Consider the following 19,041-nt stretch of genomic DNA (forward strand, 5'->3'; position numbering starts at 1 on the left):
ATAGGATTCTTCCTGAGTGGCCTCTCTGTGACTATTGAGCCAAGGAATTTCCTTAGTTTACCAAGGGAACTCCAGGTCGGGTATGGGACTGAAACTTCATTGGTGGTTCTCGTTGATGTTCTTTGGTAGAGCAAGGGAGAGAGGAATGTGACTCTTGTGATCCTGCTTGATCTCTCAGTAGTTTTTCATGTAATTGGCTATGGTATACTAGGCCAGCTTCAAGAGGTTGTGAGAGGCACTACTTTATAGTGGTTTTTTCCCCTAAGCAGTTAGTACCCTGCTTCAGGTTTCAATCACAAACAAAAGTTTGCCTAACGAGTTTGCTTTTAATAGGAACATGCAGAATAATAGTCCAAATCCAAACCAGGGTTCCAAGAGTCAGATCAGTGTTGTCAGACATCTAGAGGTCAGAAGTTCAAGATTTCTTAAACAAACAGGGTTCATAAGAACCCTACAAAAGAGATCAGACATTGTTTCCAACAAAGATTACACCCCAGGGTTCTGAATGAACTGGCAGATGAGATCTCAGAATCACTGAACTATATCTTTCAGAGATCCTGGAGCACCGGGGAACTGCCAGAGGACTGGAAAAGAGCTGATGTGGTTCCCATCTTCAAAAAAGTGGAAAAAAATAGATCCAGGAAACTATAGACCTATCAGCCTGACCTCAATACCAGGAAAGATTCTGGAAAAGATAATCAACCAACGAATTAGCGAACACCTAGAAGTAAACAAAGTGATAGCCAACATGGGTTTGTCAAAAACAGATCATGCCAGACTAATCTTATTGCATTCTTTGACAAAGTGATAAAATTAGTGGAACAAAGGAATGCCATCGATATAGTTTACTTGGACTTCAGTAAGACATTTGATAAGGTAGACCATAACCTACTACAGATAAAGTAGAAGAATGTGGGTTAGACAGCATCACCACCAGATGGATTTGTAACTGGCTGACCAACCGCACTCAACATGTAGTCCTCAATAGAACTGCATCTACATGGAGGAAAGTATGCTGTGGAGTACCCCAAGGCTCTGTTTTAGGTCCAGTACTCTTCAACATCTTCATCAATGATTTGGATGAGGGAATAAATGGGGAACTCATCAAATTTGCAGATGACACCAAGCTGGCAGGAATGATTTGGATGAGGGAATAAATGGGGAACTCATCAAATTTGCAGATGACACCAAGCTGGCAAGAATAGCGAACACTGCAGAAGACAACGCTTAAGATACAGAAGGATCTGGACAAACCTGAACATTGGGCACTATCTAATAAAATGAAATGCAATGGTGAAAAGAGTAAGGTTCTACATTTAGGCAAGAAAAACAAAATGCACAGGTACAGTATAGGTGGTATTGCTCAACAGTAGTAACCGTGAAAGGGATCTTGGAGTCCTAGTGGACAACCATTTAAATATGAGCTAGCAGTGTGCAGCAGCTGTCAAAAAAGCCAACACAGTTCTAGGCTACATAAACAGAGGGATAGAATCAAGATCACGTGAAATGTTAATACCACTTTATAATGCCTTAGTAAGGCCACACTTGGAATACTGCATTCAGTTTTGGTCACCACGATGTAGAAAAGATGTGGAAACTCTAGAAAGAGTGCAGAGAAGAGCAACAAAGATTATTAGGGGATTGGAGACTAAAACATGAACGGTTGCAGGAACTGGGTATGTCTAGTTTAATGAAAAGAAGGACTAGGGGAGACATGATAGCAATGTTCCAATGTCTCAGGGGTGGCCACAAAGAAGAGGGAGTCAAACTATTCTCCAAGGCACCTGAGGGTAGAACAAGAAGCAATGGGTGGAAACTAATCAAGGAGAGAAGCAACTTAGAATTGAGGAGAAATTTCCTGACAGTTAGAACAATTAATCAGTGGAACAGCTTGCCTCCAGAAGTTGTGAATGCCCCAACACTGGAAGTCTTTAAGATGATGTTGGATAGCCATTTGTCTGAAACGGTATAGGGTTTCCTGCCTAGGCAGGGAGTGGGGCTAGAAGACCTCCAAGATCCCTTCCAACTCTGGTATTATATTAAAACTGTCAGGTGTAGATCAGAGCTGCCTCTTAAATCAGGTTGGAGCCAGGGAGATTTACTCTTTGCTTGGCAAGAATCCTCACGGAAGTTTCTGTTCTGCTTTGTTCTCCTCTCTACTGACTGTGTATGGGGGATAGGAGGTATTACATCATCCTCATCTGACTGCTCCAGTTGTCCTGGTAGTGCATGTATTTGATCAGCCTCATGTGATTCCTTGCCTTGGTGTCTCCTGAGACATTTCACAGGTTGAACTAGAGCAGCTTTTTCAGATTCCGACTGAGTCATGACAGACAGTTTCACTCAGTCAGTGGTAAAGGGCAGATAGAAGTCACATCTGCTAGGTTAGCCATCAGCCTGAGATGAAATTTTATCAGTGTGCAGATGGTACCTAGTCATATATCTCTACCCAATTGAGCAGGAATTGTGCCAGAAGACCTGGCCTTATGCCTGGAACCTGTAAGGAGGTGGATAAAATGGATCCTAGCAAGATACAATATCTGTGGATTCTTAAGTCAGCTTTTTCCAGATATAGTCCAGCATGTCTCTTGATAGAATTTTATTCCCCCACACCAAACTTGCTCACAATCTGGACATTCTCCTAAACTCATGTTCCCTGTCTGAACAGCTAGTAGAGATTATGGGTGTGGGGATGCACAATTACATCTTATGTATTAGTAGCAGCCATTTCTGGAACAGGAAGATTTGCTTTTGATCACTTACTCTCGTCACCTCATGGCTAGGCTAGTGTAATTTGCATGGGGCTATCCCTGACCATCATTCAGAATCTTCAGATGGTTCAGCATATAGCAACCTGAGTAATTATGTGAGTACACATCTACCATGTAACATTTGTACCACAGAGCTGTGGTGGTCAGTCAAGCATAATTCAAGATACTGGTCATCTTTAAAGCCCTATGTAGCTCAGAGCTTAAACATCTCCAAAACTACCTTTTCTGAGGGGTCATTGACGCTCTCGAAGTTGGTTCTTTTCTTGCAGATGTTTCATTACCTAATCAGTGCTGATATGCCCTGATGATGTTACCTAGTTTGGATAATTAAACGTCCAAGAAAACAACCAAGTTTAGAAAGCACCAAGGAACCCTCATTTCAAAGAGCCCCTGGTGGTGCAGTGGTTAGAAAGCAGTATTGCAAACTAACTCTGCTCACAGCCTGGAGTTTGATCCTGACAGGCTCAAGGTTGTCTCAGCCTTCTATTCTTCTGAGGTTGATAAAATGAGGACCCAGATTGTTGGGGGTAATATGCTGACATTGTAAACTGCTCACAGTGCTGTAAAACACTATGGAACAGTATAAGTGCTATTGCTATTTCGATCCTGACCTATACATATTCTCCTTTATTGATACTACCTCATCTGAAATGAAACTGTCCATCTAGTAAGATCTAGAAGGAGCCTAAACTTGAGTGAATGTCATCTATGGGGACCTTGTGTTTGAGGTTTTTCATGGATGGCTGTTGGCCTCTGTAAGCCTTAGATATTCAGATCACCATCTCCTTATTGCATTTTTGAAGACTTATGAAAACATAGTTGCTTGGAGAGACACCTGGAATTTGTTAACCTCTTGGGGCAAACCAAACAGGAATCACTACTGGATGAGTGAATTCTACTTTATTCTGGAGCTACAGTGTTGCCCACTTTAGCAAGGGCAAACTTTCCCACATACAATTACAGTGACACTTGAAAATTCTGCTTCTCAAATAGTGACACATCAGGGCCATGTTGTCTATTTTTTTATGTTACAAGTAGTCTTTGTTTAATGACCCTAATTGGTACCAGAATTTCCATTGCTAAAAGAGGTGGATGCTAGGCAAAGCACCACTTGACAAAATTGCTTAACAACAGAAGCATCAGTAGTCCAGGTTGGTCATTAGGCCACGACCTCATGCTTCTCCTGCCCCTCTCTGCTTCAATTCTCCCCACATATCTCCTCCCCATCTCTGCTCTTTTGGCCATCCTATGTTCCATCACCCTGCTGCCATCTTTGCTACCCCGTGTCTCACTGCCTTTACTGCCCTGGTTTCCACTGCCTCTGCCACCCTGCACTCCACTGATCCTTTCATCTCTGCTGCCATGCACTCTATCATTCCACAGTGGGGCAGTGGTTAGAATGCAGTACTGCAGCTACTTCTGCTCCCTGCCGGCTACCTGCAATTTGACAGTTCAAAACTCACCAGGCTCAAGGTTGATTTCAGCCTTCCATCCTTCCGAGGTTGGTAAAATGAGGATCCAGAGGATTGTAGAGGGCTGTAAAGCACTGTAAAGTGATATATGAGTTTAAGTGCTATTGCTATCATGCTTTCTTCCTCTCCACTGTATCCTTTTGTTTTGCTACTGCTATTCCCCTCTGGCCTCCATCTTCTTCCTCCCACTGCTTAAGAGGTGTGTCTGGTGTTGGCAAAGCAGCTACTGTACATGCGAGGCTTTTTTCAAGGCAGTGAGTGAGTGAGTGAGTGAATGAATTTTATAACATGTATATAAGCCGCCCATCTTTCAACCGATTCTGGCTGTTCTTGTTTTAGTCAATTTGAGAGTTATAAAAATTGCTTAGTGGCAAATGTATTTTGTCTTTGTGGCTATTTCCACTTTTCTGAATTTCATTCTAAATTGTGTATATCTAAATAGTTGTTTTGATCAAATCTCTCTTCTACAATTCAGATGTCTAATTTTGCTTCTTTGGCTATTACTCACAGTAGAGATGGAAGAAATAGGCATCTTACAAAAGATGGAGAAAGTACCCGAGCGCTGCAAATACTGGCCTGCCTGCAAAAATGGAGATGAATGTGCCTTCCATCATCCTACACAGCCATGCAAGTAAGTGGCCTTGAACCTCTCAATGCAGCGTCACCTAACTTGCCTTCCTAGCTTTTAGGTCCACAGGTTAGCGCAAAATAAGTTTGTTGCATCACCAGCACCAATTAAGAGATGTTTGCGCTAAAATTAAATTTCATTGCCATGGATCATGGCTGCAGCCAGTAGCTAAAAGGATAAACAGGATTGGGGGGAAATTGGTCATTATCTATATGTAGCTTCCAAAGTGTTATCAAGATGGTACTGAGTATTTTTCATTACTAGGCATAAGCAACTTGACTTGAATTGATGGGTAATTACTACTGTGCTTGCTACATAAAGACACAAAAAGGGGGATTTGCGCTGTGTTAGTTTCCCAGTATTACATTAGCAGAACACCTATAGCTTATACAAGGCCAAAACAAGATTGGAAATTCTGAATGTAGATTGTTAAATTCTTACCAGGAAAAGATGGATGTTTATCTATTTATGTTAGGCAAATATTGCACATTCTGGTGATTTGTTTGGTTATTTTATGCTATAGTTCTTACTCTTCATATTTAACTGAAAGTTGTGGAAAGGAGCCTAGAGCTGTGCCAAGTTCTTAAAATTTAAAAGAGAATTTTTTTCCACTTTGACTCTCCTGCATTGTGGGAAGAGTGCAGATGGAGAGAAACAACACTATTTTAGCAGTCAGTTCTGAATGACCCTAACTCATTTGATGGGACGCTGAATATAAGGATGAATGCCATATTTTATGGAGCTTTCAGTTAACATAAGGAATAAAGGAAAGCTATTGCCCAAGAGTTTATGGTCTAAATTTCAACAAAGAATATGTCAACTTCCGTGTTGACATTCCACTACAGAGCTGGATCTCAGATTACAGTAGCTGGTTTGTGATGTGTGTATCTATTGGGTAATGTGATTTATGACATAGAATGAGGGGAGGAAAGGAAGAAGGGCAAAGTTCAGAAGCAGATAGACAAAGCGAAAGAAATGTCTGCGAATAAGAATTGCCTAATGAAGCTGTTAATAAACCACTAGTTTCTATATAAGAGACATTGGCTCTTATTATGTGTTCGTTATGGCATCATTGGGAACCTTTACAGACAGACATTTCTTTCGCTTTGTCTATGTATTTGCGCATTTCTTGCATTTCCCGAGGCGTCATGGCGTAGAATTTGGATTTGGGTAGTTTTGCCCCACGGATGATTTCAATGGCACAATCTGCCTCACGGTGGCGGGGCAGAATGTTGCACTCAGTCTCGCTGAATACTTCTGCGAGATCCTGATATTCCCCTGGGATCTGTTCAGTCTCTGGTGTGTCGTCAGATGTGGCTTCCAGATGTTCTGGTGTGCTCCTTTGTGGAGTTCCCTGCTTGAGTGGTGTTTCTGCTTGCTGGCGGAAAAGGGCTTGGGGCCCCTTTCCTATCCTAAGTCTGCAGGTACCGCCTTGCCACCAGATGATCGGTCCCCACTTGTCTAGCCAGGAGAGTCCCAGGATGACTGCATCTGTCATTTTGGGGGGCTATTATGAATTGAATTACTTCCCAGTGATCCATTAGCTCATGTCTCACTGGTTCGGTCAGTTGGGTGGCATAAGCTTCCCACATTAGGGACCCATCAACCTGTTCAAATTGGATTGGGTGGGCCAATCTTTTTGCTCTGATCCTTAGTTTCAGGACTGGTCAGGTTGATCAAGCATCTAGTGCAGCCGGAGTCTATTAGGGCTTGAAAATCACCCTGGGTTCCTGTCTTTGGGGCTGTGAAGAGTATTGGAAAAAGGAAAGAACGAATTGGTCCTCTCACCATTGGGTCGTTTTTGCCCTCGTTGTCACTTTCATAGGGTTCTGGTGACTGGTTGTTGTTGCCTGGGGTCCCCCCCCTTCATCTAGGAGGGGAGGGACCTTTGTAGCCTGGAGGGCCTTTTGGGATGCATGGGTGGCCCGTTTATAGTTCCGTTCCAGTTGTGCCCTGGGTAGTGGCTCTGGCCTCAGCATTGGGGTTGGGGTTGTGTATGTGGATGCCATATGGCCTACTCCCCTGTAGCTGTAGCATTTCAGCGGACTTTGAGGGGGCCCACTGTGTTGCTATGGGTCCCGTTGGCCGGGCGTTTTATTAATCTTTATTGCTACTCGGAACCACTCAGAGAGTCAGTTTGGGATGTCGCGGTAGGCAGTTGCTTGGGCAATCTGCTGGTCCAGACTTGTTCTGAAAAAATACACTGACAATCTGGTAAAGGGGGTAGCCTTCCAATGACTCTCCTAAATTCGCGGATGTGCTCTTTGATGGGGCAGCCCCTCTGCTTTAGGTCGCTGAGCTCATCTTCCGCATAAGGGTCCTCCACCTCCTCAAATCTGGCCTCTAGCAGTCGTAGGAAGTCATCTACGTCTTGCCATTGGGGAGCTCTCCTCTTGTGAAGGGCTGCTAGCCATTCCCTTGCTTCTCCCTCTAGTCCCTCTTATACTTGTACTCAAATTGTTTTTGCTCGCAGAGATTGCTTTTGAAAAGTGAGGGGAGCCGGATGTCATCTTCAATATTGACATTCCACGTCTGAGCTGGAACTCAGATTATAGTAGCTGGTTTGAGATGTGTGTATCTATTGGGTAATGTGATTTATGACATAGAGTGAGGGGAGGAAAGGAAGAAGGGCAAAGTTCAGAAGCAGATAGACAAAGCAAAAGAAATGTCTGTGAATAAGAATTGCCTAATGAAGCTATTAATAAATCACTAGTTTCTACATAAGAGACATTGGGTCTTATGCGTTCATTACGGCATCGTTGGGAACCTTTACAGAATTATTAGAGAAGTGGGAACAGCAAGATAGATGTGTGAGAAGAAAGACTTTGGCATGATTTTTATTTGCGTAAAAGATAGGAGTTCAGATAGAGATTTTTATTCTGTCAAAGCATTTATCTTTCAGTAATCTGAACAATCAGTAATCAATCATTAATTTTTCTACATTGTAAGGCTGGGGTGAAAATACATAATGCTGTCATTGTATGTGAGTGTGTTTGTATTTCCCTATCAACCTATTTCTAGGGAAATGATGAATATCAAAAGGCACCGCACCCTCTTTTACACAGTTCTTACATTGAAATTTTTAGTCTTCATTTTCTTTCATTTTTCATGGTTGTGGCTGTTCAGATTAGTGATAGGTTGCCTGCTCTCTATTTCTTAATCTGGGAAATTAAATTCATTAATCATAAATGTGAAGATTCTTTTCTTTTCACACATTGGTGAAGGACCTTATGATATAATTGGGTACTTATTTATCAAATATAGAAACTGCCCATCTCCCTCACAGAGGCGATCTGGGTGATATACAAATAACTTGAACAAAATCCAAAATCCTTGGGAATCTTTTAGGCCTTTGGCAGTTTTTGGGGGGGACTTGGAGATTTTGCACACTCGTTTGTGCACAAATAAAACAACCAAACTAACGTTTTGGTGTAACCTCTACACATGTGAATGTTTTCTGCTACTTTTTTTCTGACAAATTTTAATCAAAGTTTTTGGAGCTTGAGGTTTTTTTTTAATCCCCACTGATATCTTTCTTGGCTTGACTTGAATTTGAAAACCGTATGCTCATGTTTTATTTAAAACTGTATTCTGCATCAGTAAACATAAGCAATTTTGAAAGCGTGCATATTGGCAAGCTCGTTCTGAAGAAATAAGTATTTTACATTCAAATTTCAGAGTCTTTCCAAGCTGTAAGTTTGCTGACAAATGTTTATTCATCCATCCAAACTGTAAATATGATGCCAAATGCACCAAACCAGATTGTCCTTATACTCATGCCAGTCGACGGGCACCACAACCACCTCCTAAACAAGGTAAGATTTTCTTAATATTTTTAAAAAATGAGCTGTCTTAGAATATGCCAATGTCAGCAAACTCAAATCCAAACCCTCATAGACTTTATAACAGCTAGTGGTATTGTCAAAATAAAACTGCTGCTTAAGAACAGCCACTAAATTCCAATTTGTTTGAACTATCTGGTCATATCTAGTATGGTCAAAAGGAGTGGAGGATGTGGGTCCAGTTCCAATGCCTTGCTCATCAAATACTGATCATAACTTGGGATAAGGCATTAATGGGAACCCCCCTTTCTTCATTTCTGCAGTGTGATGGGGCCAGCTTCAGTCCTCAGCAAGAATTGCTCTGTATGCACAGAATGCTAAGACTCCCCCCTTTCTAAAGCAATCATGGGCATTATTCATGCCACTCTTTCTCATGACTTATTCATAAAACTGGCAGGAAATCTATTATTTTTTACTTTTTGAAAATCACAGCAGTGTCTGTTGAATTCCATAATGACCTCCTATCCTGCCAGTGACTAGGTCAAAATTCAGCAACCAGCTGTGTGATCTTCCATAATTATATATTGGGAATAGTAAGAGCCACCAATTAAAATTACATACATATATGGCAATACTCGCAGTTCTTTAATTAAATAATTAAATATCAAGCTTTTGAATAATTAAGGAATAGCTGTTTCTTTTTCATTGGTTTAACAGTTCCAGCTCCAGCCCCACCAGCATCTTCTACCAGCCAGCTTTGCCGCTTTTTCCCTGCGTGTAAGAAAATGGAATGTCCTTTTTACCATCCCAAAGTATGTATCGTAGATTGAGTTATACAGTGTGTGTGTGTGTGTGTGTGTGTGTATGTGTGTATATATGTATATATACATATATATTGTTACAACCCCTGGTATGCCCCAATTATGGGAGGAAGCTAACTGCTTCCATTCTCTGTCCATCGGCTCGTCACAAGAGACCATCCAGACAGAAAGCCCAATATTTTACTGTTGCCTTTGTTACATTTTGTGTTGTATTTGTGCTGATAAATAAATAAAGGGAGACTAGTATAGATCTATTTCAAGCTATTTAGCTCTCATCAGCTAGCCATACCCTTACTGGGTTCGAATATATATGCTGGTCTTCTTGTATTCGGGTCTTTTCCCGTGTAAGATTGAGATTGTCTTGGTAATGTTTCGGCAAGGTCTCACTCGCCATCCTCAGGCTGGTGTTTTTGGCTTAAAGTGTGATCGGAGCTGCCATCTTTCTATAAATCTTGGTGGGGGTGGGGGAGTGCTGGTGTTGTTTCAGTAAGTGGATTGATTGGTTGTGTGGCTGTATCATGATTGGTAGATTGGTGCTGGCTGTGTGTCCATTATTGTTTTTGTGGTAACGGCCTGGGTGGTGGTGGGGCTTGTTTGTTGACTAGGGCTGGTTTCCAGATGTCTGGTAGGCGGGAGGTATCGTCACGTTTATTCATGTTGTGGGGGTGTTTCTCTATTTCGATAGCTTCCATAATTATTCTCTTGTTGAAGTGTTCAGTTTTGGAGATAAACCTGATTCCTTCAAAATTAATTTCATGTCTTGTAGCTTTAAGGTGCTGGAAAAGGAAGTTTTTTTCATTTTTTTCTTAACTGCATTCTTGTGTTCTGCGAAGTGTGCATTTATTCTCCTATTTGTTTGTCCTATGTATGTTGCAGGGCAGATTTTGCATGTTATTTCATAGACTCCTTGGTTTTCTAGCTTGATTTTGTCTTTGGAGTTTCTTAAGATTTTGGCTCTTTTTGGTCAGTGTTGAAGGCTGTCTTGATATTGTGTTTGTTGAGAACTTTGCTGATTTTCTCTGTGGTGCCTTTGATGTAAGGGAGGAGGGCGATTCCCTTGTCCTGTTCTGTGTCTCGGTTTTCGGGGGGAGTCTCCCTTTGGATTAGGTTGGTAATTGTTTAACAGTAAGTTATTTAGTTGTTTGTGTGTTTGTGTGTGTGTGTGTGTGTGTGTGTGTCTTGTCTGTACACATGTGAGAATCTGAAAGGAATAGATGGGACAATAAAGAAAAATGGGTGATGAAATTTGAGAAGGGAAGAATGATCCAAACAGAAGGGTGGAATCTGTAATGTAGAAATTATCACCAGCACCAGGAAACCAAAGTGGCATTTTGTGTTTAGAAAAACATAATAAGCAATAGCAATTTGTTAGCTTGTAACATCCTACACAAAATTTCTCATTTGGTATTCTGTTATTATATAGGATCTTTCATTTAAGACAATATATTTCCCATAAAATTTATATTTTTCAAATTCAGCATTTTGTTTTTTCTAGTGGTACAATATGTTAACCTTTAGGATAGAGTTTTTGCATATTAGCATTTGCAGCTTCAGTGATGGCTTTTGCATGTGACTGCACAATCAGTGACGCCACAAATAGAAATTTGCATCAAATGCATTTTTTATCTGACCTAGGAATTAACTCTAAAAAAATACAGTTACAGAAATTTTCCAATTTTGGTTCAGTTGGCTCAGTTTAGATACTTGAACAATCCCATTGAATTTTTAAAGAAACAGCATATACTAAATAAATTAAAACAAGCCAAATTTAATTCTTGCAAGCAGTTTTTAAGTCTTTCATTTATCTTGTTAGCACTGCAGGTATAACACACAGTGTACCAGAGTGGACTGCACATACTACCACCCTGCTGTGTCTGTACCACCACGTCATGCCTTGAAATGGACTCGAACACAAACTAGGTAACTAATTCTTTTTACTCTCTGTAATTACAAGTCTTCATAGAACATGAAAATGTACAGTCAGGCATAAAACCTATGCAAGTACAGATCTTTATTGTTCGCTGAACAGTGTATATATTGAAACTTTCAATTATGACACATTTGAAAGATGATTTTTAGAGAATACCATTTAAATGAGAGAATGCTTGCTAATTTTCTGCATTTGTCTTTCAGTGAATAATTCAGAGATTGCTATTCAATTTTCCTCATTATACTATGATGGTGGCAGGATGCTGGCTGATGGTACAAGAGGCTGTAAAACTTTACCACCTACTCCAGGATTTGAATATGTATTATTTCATAAAATGAAATTGATTACACACTTGAAATATGTAATTTTCAACTGTTGTATATTTAATAACTGGTTTTACATATTTTTACTGTAAAGTTGTCTGTAGGAAAGAGGAAATTTGCTTTAATCGTTAATTAAAATGCCAAGACAAGCATTTTGTTCTATACGTGTTAGCCTCTTGTCTTTTTTTACTATGGAAAAAGTAGACTTTTTCTTGAAAAATAGGTCGTAAGCTATCTAGAATAGCTCATACAAGCTCTTAGGAGAATGCCTTTTCTTGAAAGGTCTCTTTTCATATGAAATGACAGGCAACATTCTCTCCCTAAAGACTCTTCTTTTGACTTTTCATTTCTTAACTTAATGAATATACTCAGAACAGAAATCGGCATGGAGGTTAAGAACAACTCATTTTTACACTTGACCTGATTCTTAAAAATAAATGAGTAACTATTAACTCTGATTATCAAGGATTGTGCAAGATTACTTGCTGTGAAGTTGATATTTATTTACCAAGCTTATATCCTCCTGTAGTTGTAGGATTCTGCAATTCACAAAATAAGAATGTACAACCAAGTATAAAACATAACATACATCAAAATAAGACTGCAACAATGTTGTATTTTCTCCTTTCTTTTATGAAAGCTAAATTAGTAATTTTGGACCAATAGCAAATGCTATCAAATGGAGTATAAGAAAACATTCCATAAGTGATAGGTTTTACAAAAATGCACCTCACAATCTATTTAATTCCATACAAAGATCCATGTCAATTCAACCTTAAGTACCAATTAAAAGTTACTTCCTTTTGGATATAACCTCAAATTGAGATTCTGTATGGAAGATAGAAGCAGTAAGTAAATAAATGTTGCATTTAACCCACTGTTAGTTCTGTTCAGATCGCTACAATTGTTCCAGGACCCAAAGGATGAAAGCACAATGGGATATTTACAGTAAAATGAAAACAATCTTGAAAGTGTGGAGAGCATTGATAGCAGCAAGATGTTTTACAAATAGATTCTGAACATGATTTAATGCAAGTTGGGATTTAATTTTTTTAAATGGGTCACAAAATTCTTAGTTTGGCGAGTTTGGGTCTATTTTGGAACTAAAATGAGGGTTCTCAAGAAAGCTGAATGCTGTGTTTGATGTATTTCAGTATTACCAAAAGACATTTTGAAACATGTTTGGCATAGTATATATATATTGCACTTCATACTTTCTTTGAGCAATTTTAATGGGAATTATGTATTTTAAAAAGTTAAATGATGACTCATTACTACTATATAATTTTTTAAAGACTGGTCTCCCTACTTGCAGCAGCTTTCCATTAGTAGCAAAGGTATATTTTCTTAGTGATTATAAAAGTTCCAAATCTCTTAGAAGGGTTTGTAGGGTTGGAAGGTGCTGTGCAGGCCACCAAGCCCAACCTCCTTATTGAAGACTGGAATCCAAATTGAAGCATCACTGATAGATGGCTAATAGTGATGTAAATAGGAACTATCATCTTGGAAATTGTTTCTAGTTCAGATTGGCCTCATATTTAGAAAGTTCTTTTTAACATTCCATTGGAATTTGCCTTCCTGTAATTTGATTTTTTTAAAAATTCATCTCTATTCTGCAACAATATTCTTGGTTTATTGTAAACAAGGTTTTTCAAGTGTTTGAAGAATGTTACGTATTCTGCCTGGTTTTTTTTCCTGTAATCACTTCCTATTTCAATTTCTCCAATCCAGTGTACATTTTATTTCTATTTCTTTCATTTCTGCTTGGTTGTTATTTTCAGCTAAATGATCAAGATCATGTTGAAATCTTCTACTTAAGATTTGTATCATTTCCAAATTTAATGAACATTCTTTAAATTTCTCCTTGCAAGACATTTGTAAAAGTGTTGAAAACACAGGATTGTAACCTGAAATTTGTGACATCCCTCTTGAAATTCCATTCTGATTTGATGAGGAAATATTGATCAATTCTCAGAGCACTCTCCACACGTATTCACCCAATTGTTATGTTATCCATCTCACAGTAATTTGCTAATCAACATCTCATGGGGCACTTCGTCGAAAGGTTTAATGAGACAAAAACTCATTACGTCTACAGTACGCTGATAACACCTGAAGAAACTTACCCAGTCAAAAAATAATGGGACAAATTCAGTCTGAAAACAATTGCTAATGACAAAATCATGTTGGTTATAAATTACAAGTTTTCAGGATATCTTCAAATTGGTCTTTTTAGAATCTGTTATAGAATCTCCCAAGGTGTTAATGTCAGTTTGATTTTTAGTAATCTGCATCTTCCTCCCCTCCCCCATACATCAGTTTTTAAAGCTAGGCATAAAAACTAGCCGCCTCCAGTTGTCTGAAACTCCTATTCTGCAGGTGTTTCCAAAGATAATATGTAACATCAGCAAACTCCTTCAGTACCAAGAGATCTAATTTATCTGGTCCTAGAGCTTTGTTAGTTCACAATATATTCCCTGCTAATATTTTTATCAGTTTCAAAACTTCAATTCTGTTCGTTCATTCATTCATTCTGCCCTTCACAATTTCCTGGTGAAAAACAAATTTGCTTAATGGAAAAGACTGAACTTAGGTAGTTTCCCTTTGATCATTTCCACTGAGCAGCTGATATATTTGCTTTCCCTTGTATTCCCTGAAGAAGACGACATTTTTCTTGGCATATTTCACTAACCTAAACTCAGATACTGAGTAAAGTGCACATAATTAAAAGTCCCCATCTTTACTACTTCAACTTGCAATTTGAAAGATGTATCATTTGTTTTTGGAAAACATCTGTCTCCTGTTTAGGTAGGCAGTAACATACCATCAATTCTTCCATTTAGCTTTAACTCTGATAATCTCTACAGTAATGCCAAATTCATTTACAGTACTTGGATTTCGGGGCATTTGTAATATACAGTGTGATTTTTTTCTGCTTGGGGACATATTCTATCTTTCAATTATAAACTTTATATACTTATAAAATCAGTATCCCTAAAGGTGCAGAAATAGTTGCTAGGGAATCCATAAACTCTGGGCAGGGAGTTGGCTTCAAGGGATAAACTATTTATCTGCAAAATAAAAGGCTGTGATGCAGCCAAACTTATTTTTTCCCCAAGATTGGATATTTCTTTCTAGCAAAAGTTGTTTTCCTGTGGTTTCTTAATCCCGCCCCCCTCCTCCCAGTTCTTTAGACACATCTCTTCCTACAAGGATTTTTACACCTGTTAAGAAAAACTTGACAATGCATCTTGAATAGATAAGTTGGTCAGTGGACAGTGTAGTACCACTATAAATAGGAGACTCAAACTTTTATTTTTGGTATGTTCGCCTGGTAGAAAATAGAATGGTTGAATGAAAATGAATATTATACTAATCTGGCAGTAAAATATTTATGATGTAGTCTTTCATTTTATTAATAAAGGAGAATATTAGTAGCTCAGGGTTTAAATGTGGGTCCTTGGTGCTCTCTGAGTTTGTTTATTATTTTATATCAGTATGACATTTTCACCCATAATTATAGTTTGTAATTTGCTTGTCTTATAGAACGTTGACCACAGCCATCGCAATTGTCTCCACAGTCTTTGTTAGCAAAAAGTAATAGTCAACGTTTACTATATTCAGGGTATAATATGTGTAAGGACTTGGATGGACATTTTCAACCTGCATTTTATATGCCATTAAGAGCTTTCCTCACTAGCAACAAACTTTCAACAATACAGGGGAATACCTCCCTTACTGTTAAAAAGAAAGGATTTAAATAAACTGATAAAATATTGCCATCTCATGTCATATTAAACTCAAACACAAACATAAGTTTATTTAAAGCTGTTTATAGGGGTACCCAGGGTAAGAAATGTAGTTTCACAGTCAAGAAATATATCTTAAAATAATCCATTGGCATATTTCAACATATTAAATGGGACTGTAATTTTTTACCCCTGGAATACAGTAACAGTCCTCTACGGCTCATATGAAGCTGGTTTTAAAACCAATTCATTTTCTAAACGTAATATGGCATAAGTCTGATGCCCCACCCCATCTCACCCTAAAACTTACACAGTTCATCATTGTAATTAGATTCCTTAGTGTTAACTATGCAATAATATATGCAGAAATTTGAAAGTACATAATAAACATTACATTGCACTCTTCCTAAATGCAACATTCTCCTTTTACTACAGAGTAGTAATAATTTCCTCTTAGAGAAGAAGGAAATATCCAACTTATAGCACCTATTAAACATTTCAGGAAAACACTGGGAAGGTTATATATGCATTAGCCAAGAAAACATGCAAATTAGTCCTAACTGAACCATTAAAGCATGCTTCTTGGTTTATCCTCTAGTATCTTTTTAGTATTAAAAATATACATTTCAAAACCAAGGTTTACATCTAGGACTCAAAAAAATAAGAACACTTGGATTTGGTTTGCTCATTTCACAGTGACTCGATAAACCAAAATAGGAGGAAGCAAAGCCTAGAATAAAAAACATTTATACAAAGAATCCTCTGCCATTTTCAGGATTATACATATAGGCTGAAATTCATAGGTTCAGGTATTCATTACACATTGCAGAACATTTTCAGATCAAAATTCGCAAGCAAAAGAATCACTAGAAATTGAATTTCTTGCAATGATCCCACTGATAAGATTGGAAGTTGTCATATTTAGGCTTTGTATGGCTTTGGTGTATCTTATGTCATTAAAATCGCATGATTATGTTTAACCTTGTACATGATTATACAGGAATCAAAATAAAAACCTTCAAACATGGGGAATGTTAGTGTAGAAGGGAAAGGGGAGTAAATTAGTTTATGGTTTCTTAATAGCTAACTCCTTAAGAGGGTGGAATTGTAGTCTCTTTAAATTGTAACCCAAAATTGTGTGTTTAGTTTCATCAAACTCTGTTTAGTAAAATGACTGATATTTTGATGGCTATGGTTGGATAAAATAATACAACACTCTTCTCCCAAAAGGTGAGAGCAGTCACAAAATCCTAAACCACAAGTACCGCTTCTACAGCTAGAATCATGTTGTTTTTCCTCTTGTATTTGGAATATCCATGGATTCCCATCTCCTGAAAGCATATTTGAAGAGATGCACTAGCAAACTGAATTTCTATCCAGCATGTTCCCAAACTCAACTGAACTACTGCACTCTATAAGGGTCTGCCTTTGAAACCTACAGCTTCCAGAATGTAGTATGCCATGAGAGGTGATAGATATTTCATAGTATGCACATATGTCCACACTACTTTGAGCAATACTAGTTACCCGTTGGCCTCTGGGTGCAATTTAATGTGCTGTTTATTACCAAATAAAACTCGTTTTGATTCAAGGAAATGCCTTTTTCTCTCAGTTGGGAGAAGTTAGATTGTAATCATGAGAGCCGCCCTTAAAACTCCTCAAACCTCGGAGATTCTCACTTTGACTGGTTCTTTACACAATTAGAAGAAAATGACTGTATTGTTTTTCATCAGATGGAGGAGGATTGCTGAAAAACTCATAAAAGGAAAAGGCCTGCAGTTAGTTTACTATTTACTATTATCAAAAAACCAATTCAAATAAGAAATAATAACATACACTTGAGTGGGTGAGTTATGTGTGTGTGCATTTGAATCAGTTTTGACTCTGGACAACTGCCAGAACTAGTCCCTGCAGTTTCTTCACAAGGTTTTTCAGAAGTGGTTTGCCATGGCCTCCTTCCTAGGACTGAGAAAAAGTGTCTAGTCCAAGGTCTGTCACCTGGCTTTGTGCCTCAGGTGGAACTAGAACTCTCAGTGTCCTGGTTTCTGGCCTGTTGCCTTAACCACTACACCAAAGTAGCTCCCATTTAGGGAAAAAAAAAAAAGTGGAAGAACCCTTGGCATGCTATGGAAAGCAGGTACAATGCTTGGGTTGACTGACATTATGGAACCCCAAACTAAAGCTTATTATCTGTAATTTGCAGGTATACATTGAGAATATATTATTGTAGGTACCTATGGCCGCCACTCTTCTCAATATTATTATATATGCTTTCAAGCATTAAAACAGGGGAAGAGAATTGCTATTTAAGTAATCAGGTTCATTTAGATGCCATGTTGTCTGGGATGTTCTGTACTGAACTTCTGAACATCAGAAGTTCAGAAACTACTGAATTAGCTAAATGTATAAATATCCTGACAGGCATCTGATTCTTTTTATGATGGCAATTCTGGATCACTAACTCACCTAATATTTGTCTTTTCAATTGCCTGAAGGTATATTTTGGTTCGGAATGCTTGATAATATTCCATAGTTTTCATTTCTTTGTAAATGACTTTGGGATTTTTGCAATGAGAAATGGTATGCAGGTCTTTCTTATTTTAAAAAAATAAGGATTGTGAAAGGGAGGTGTAGAAACTTTGTTTCCTGTTATTTTTATACAAAACACTTTTAACTGACCTATCGACAGGGCAGGTATGTTTCTAGTTTTACTTCTTAAAATGAATATTATTGTTTTCAATGTCAGACAATAAAGATCTACTTTACAATGGACTCCATTTTCACAGAGAAGACTTAATTGTCCCCTGGTAGCAAGGATTTATAGTTACAGAAATGTTTTGTTTCTCATTTGCCAATGTTTTCAGCTACATGATTATGCTGAAGCTATATTTTGATACCAGAACAGAAGTTTTTAAAATCCCTTAATTAACTACTCTGTAACTTTTCTATTGGTAGGAACACTTTCATTCAGAAACAATCATGAATGTGTTCTGAGGATAAAAATGAGGACATGCATGTATGGACTGGTTCTGAATCGAAGAACAAGAAATTTAACAATTCTTATTTCTTCTGTTTAAAAAACACTATAAAATACAATTGAATTACTGATTTCACTTTGAATTTACAAAGTTTTCATCCAGAAATGCAAGGAATATGGAAGAAATAATTCCTATTGCTGTTGATTTTTTTTGTTGCAATTGTTGACAATCAATACCTTCCATATACCTGAACACTAAAATGAACTCAATCCTGTTTTGTTCAGCAAACAAGCACTTGCTCATTTACTGATAACACATTTATTCACAAGGCAAAAAACGGAGTTAGATCTTCTAGGTTTTGGGCAAGGCACTCAAAATGTGAGCAAATGTGATTCTGCTCACAGAATTTATTTAATGCTCAAATGATACAAAAACAGTATATCTGCCTTGAAGAATGGGCTCTTACAGATCTACCCGCAGTCACCCAATAGGATTACAATTCAGGCTTCAAAATCAATACAATTATGTAGGTCCTGGAAGCAAAAAATTCTTAAGGGATGGGTGGGTTGATTGGTTGAAAGTTGGGG

The 19,041-nt window shown here is 38.2% G+C and overlaps 1 protein-coding gene across 2 annotated transcripts in view; it reads left to right on the plus strand.

Moving 5' to 3' along the window:
- Positions 1 to 11,891, plus strand: part of ZC3H14 (zinc finger CCCH-type containing 14) — a 40,015-nt gene extending 28,124 nt beyond the window's left edge. The window contains exons 13-17 of one of the 2 annotated variants that reach the window (XM_032232747.1): positions 4,754 to 4,874; positions 8,550 to 8,686; positions 9,371 to 9,465; positions 11,288 to 11,394; positions 11,608 to 11,891. In XM_032232747.1, coding sequence (XP_032088638.1) covers positions 4,754 to 4,874; positions 8,550 to 8,686; positions 9,371 to 9,465; positions 11,288 to 11,394; positions 11,608 to 11,614 — 467 coding nt within the window. In that variant the 3' untranslated portion in view covers positions 11,615 to 11,891. The remainder of the gene's footprint in view (positions 1 to 4,753; positions 4,875 to 8,549; positions 8,687 to 9,370; positions 9,466 to 11,287; positions 11,395 to 11,607) is intronic. The other variant, XM_032232753.1, reaches the window with a different exon arrangement.
- Positions 11,892 to 19,041: the final 7,150 nt, after the last annotated feature.

Source organism: Thamnophis elegans, chromosome 1 (assembly GCF_009769535.1).
Source record: "Thamnophis elegans isolate rThaEle1 chromosome 1, rThaEle1.pri, whole genome shotgun sequence".
Lineage (NCBI taxonomy): Eukaryota > Metazoa > Chordata > Lepidosauria > Squamata > Colubridae > Thamnophis > Thamnophis elegans.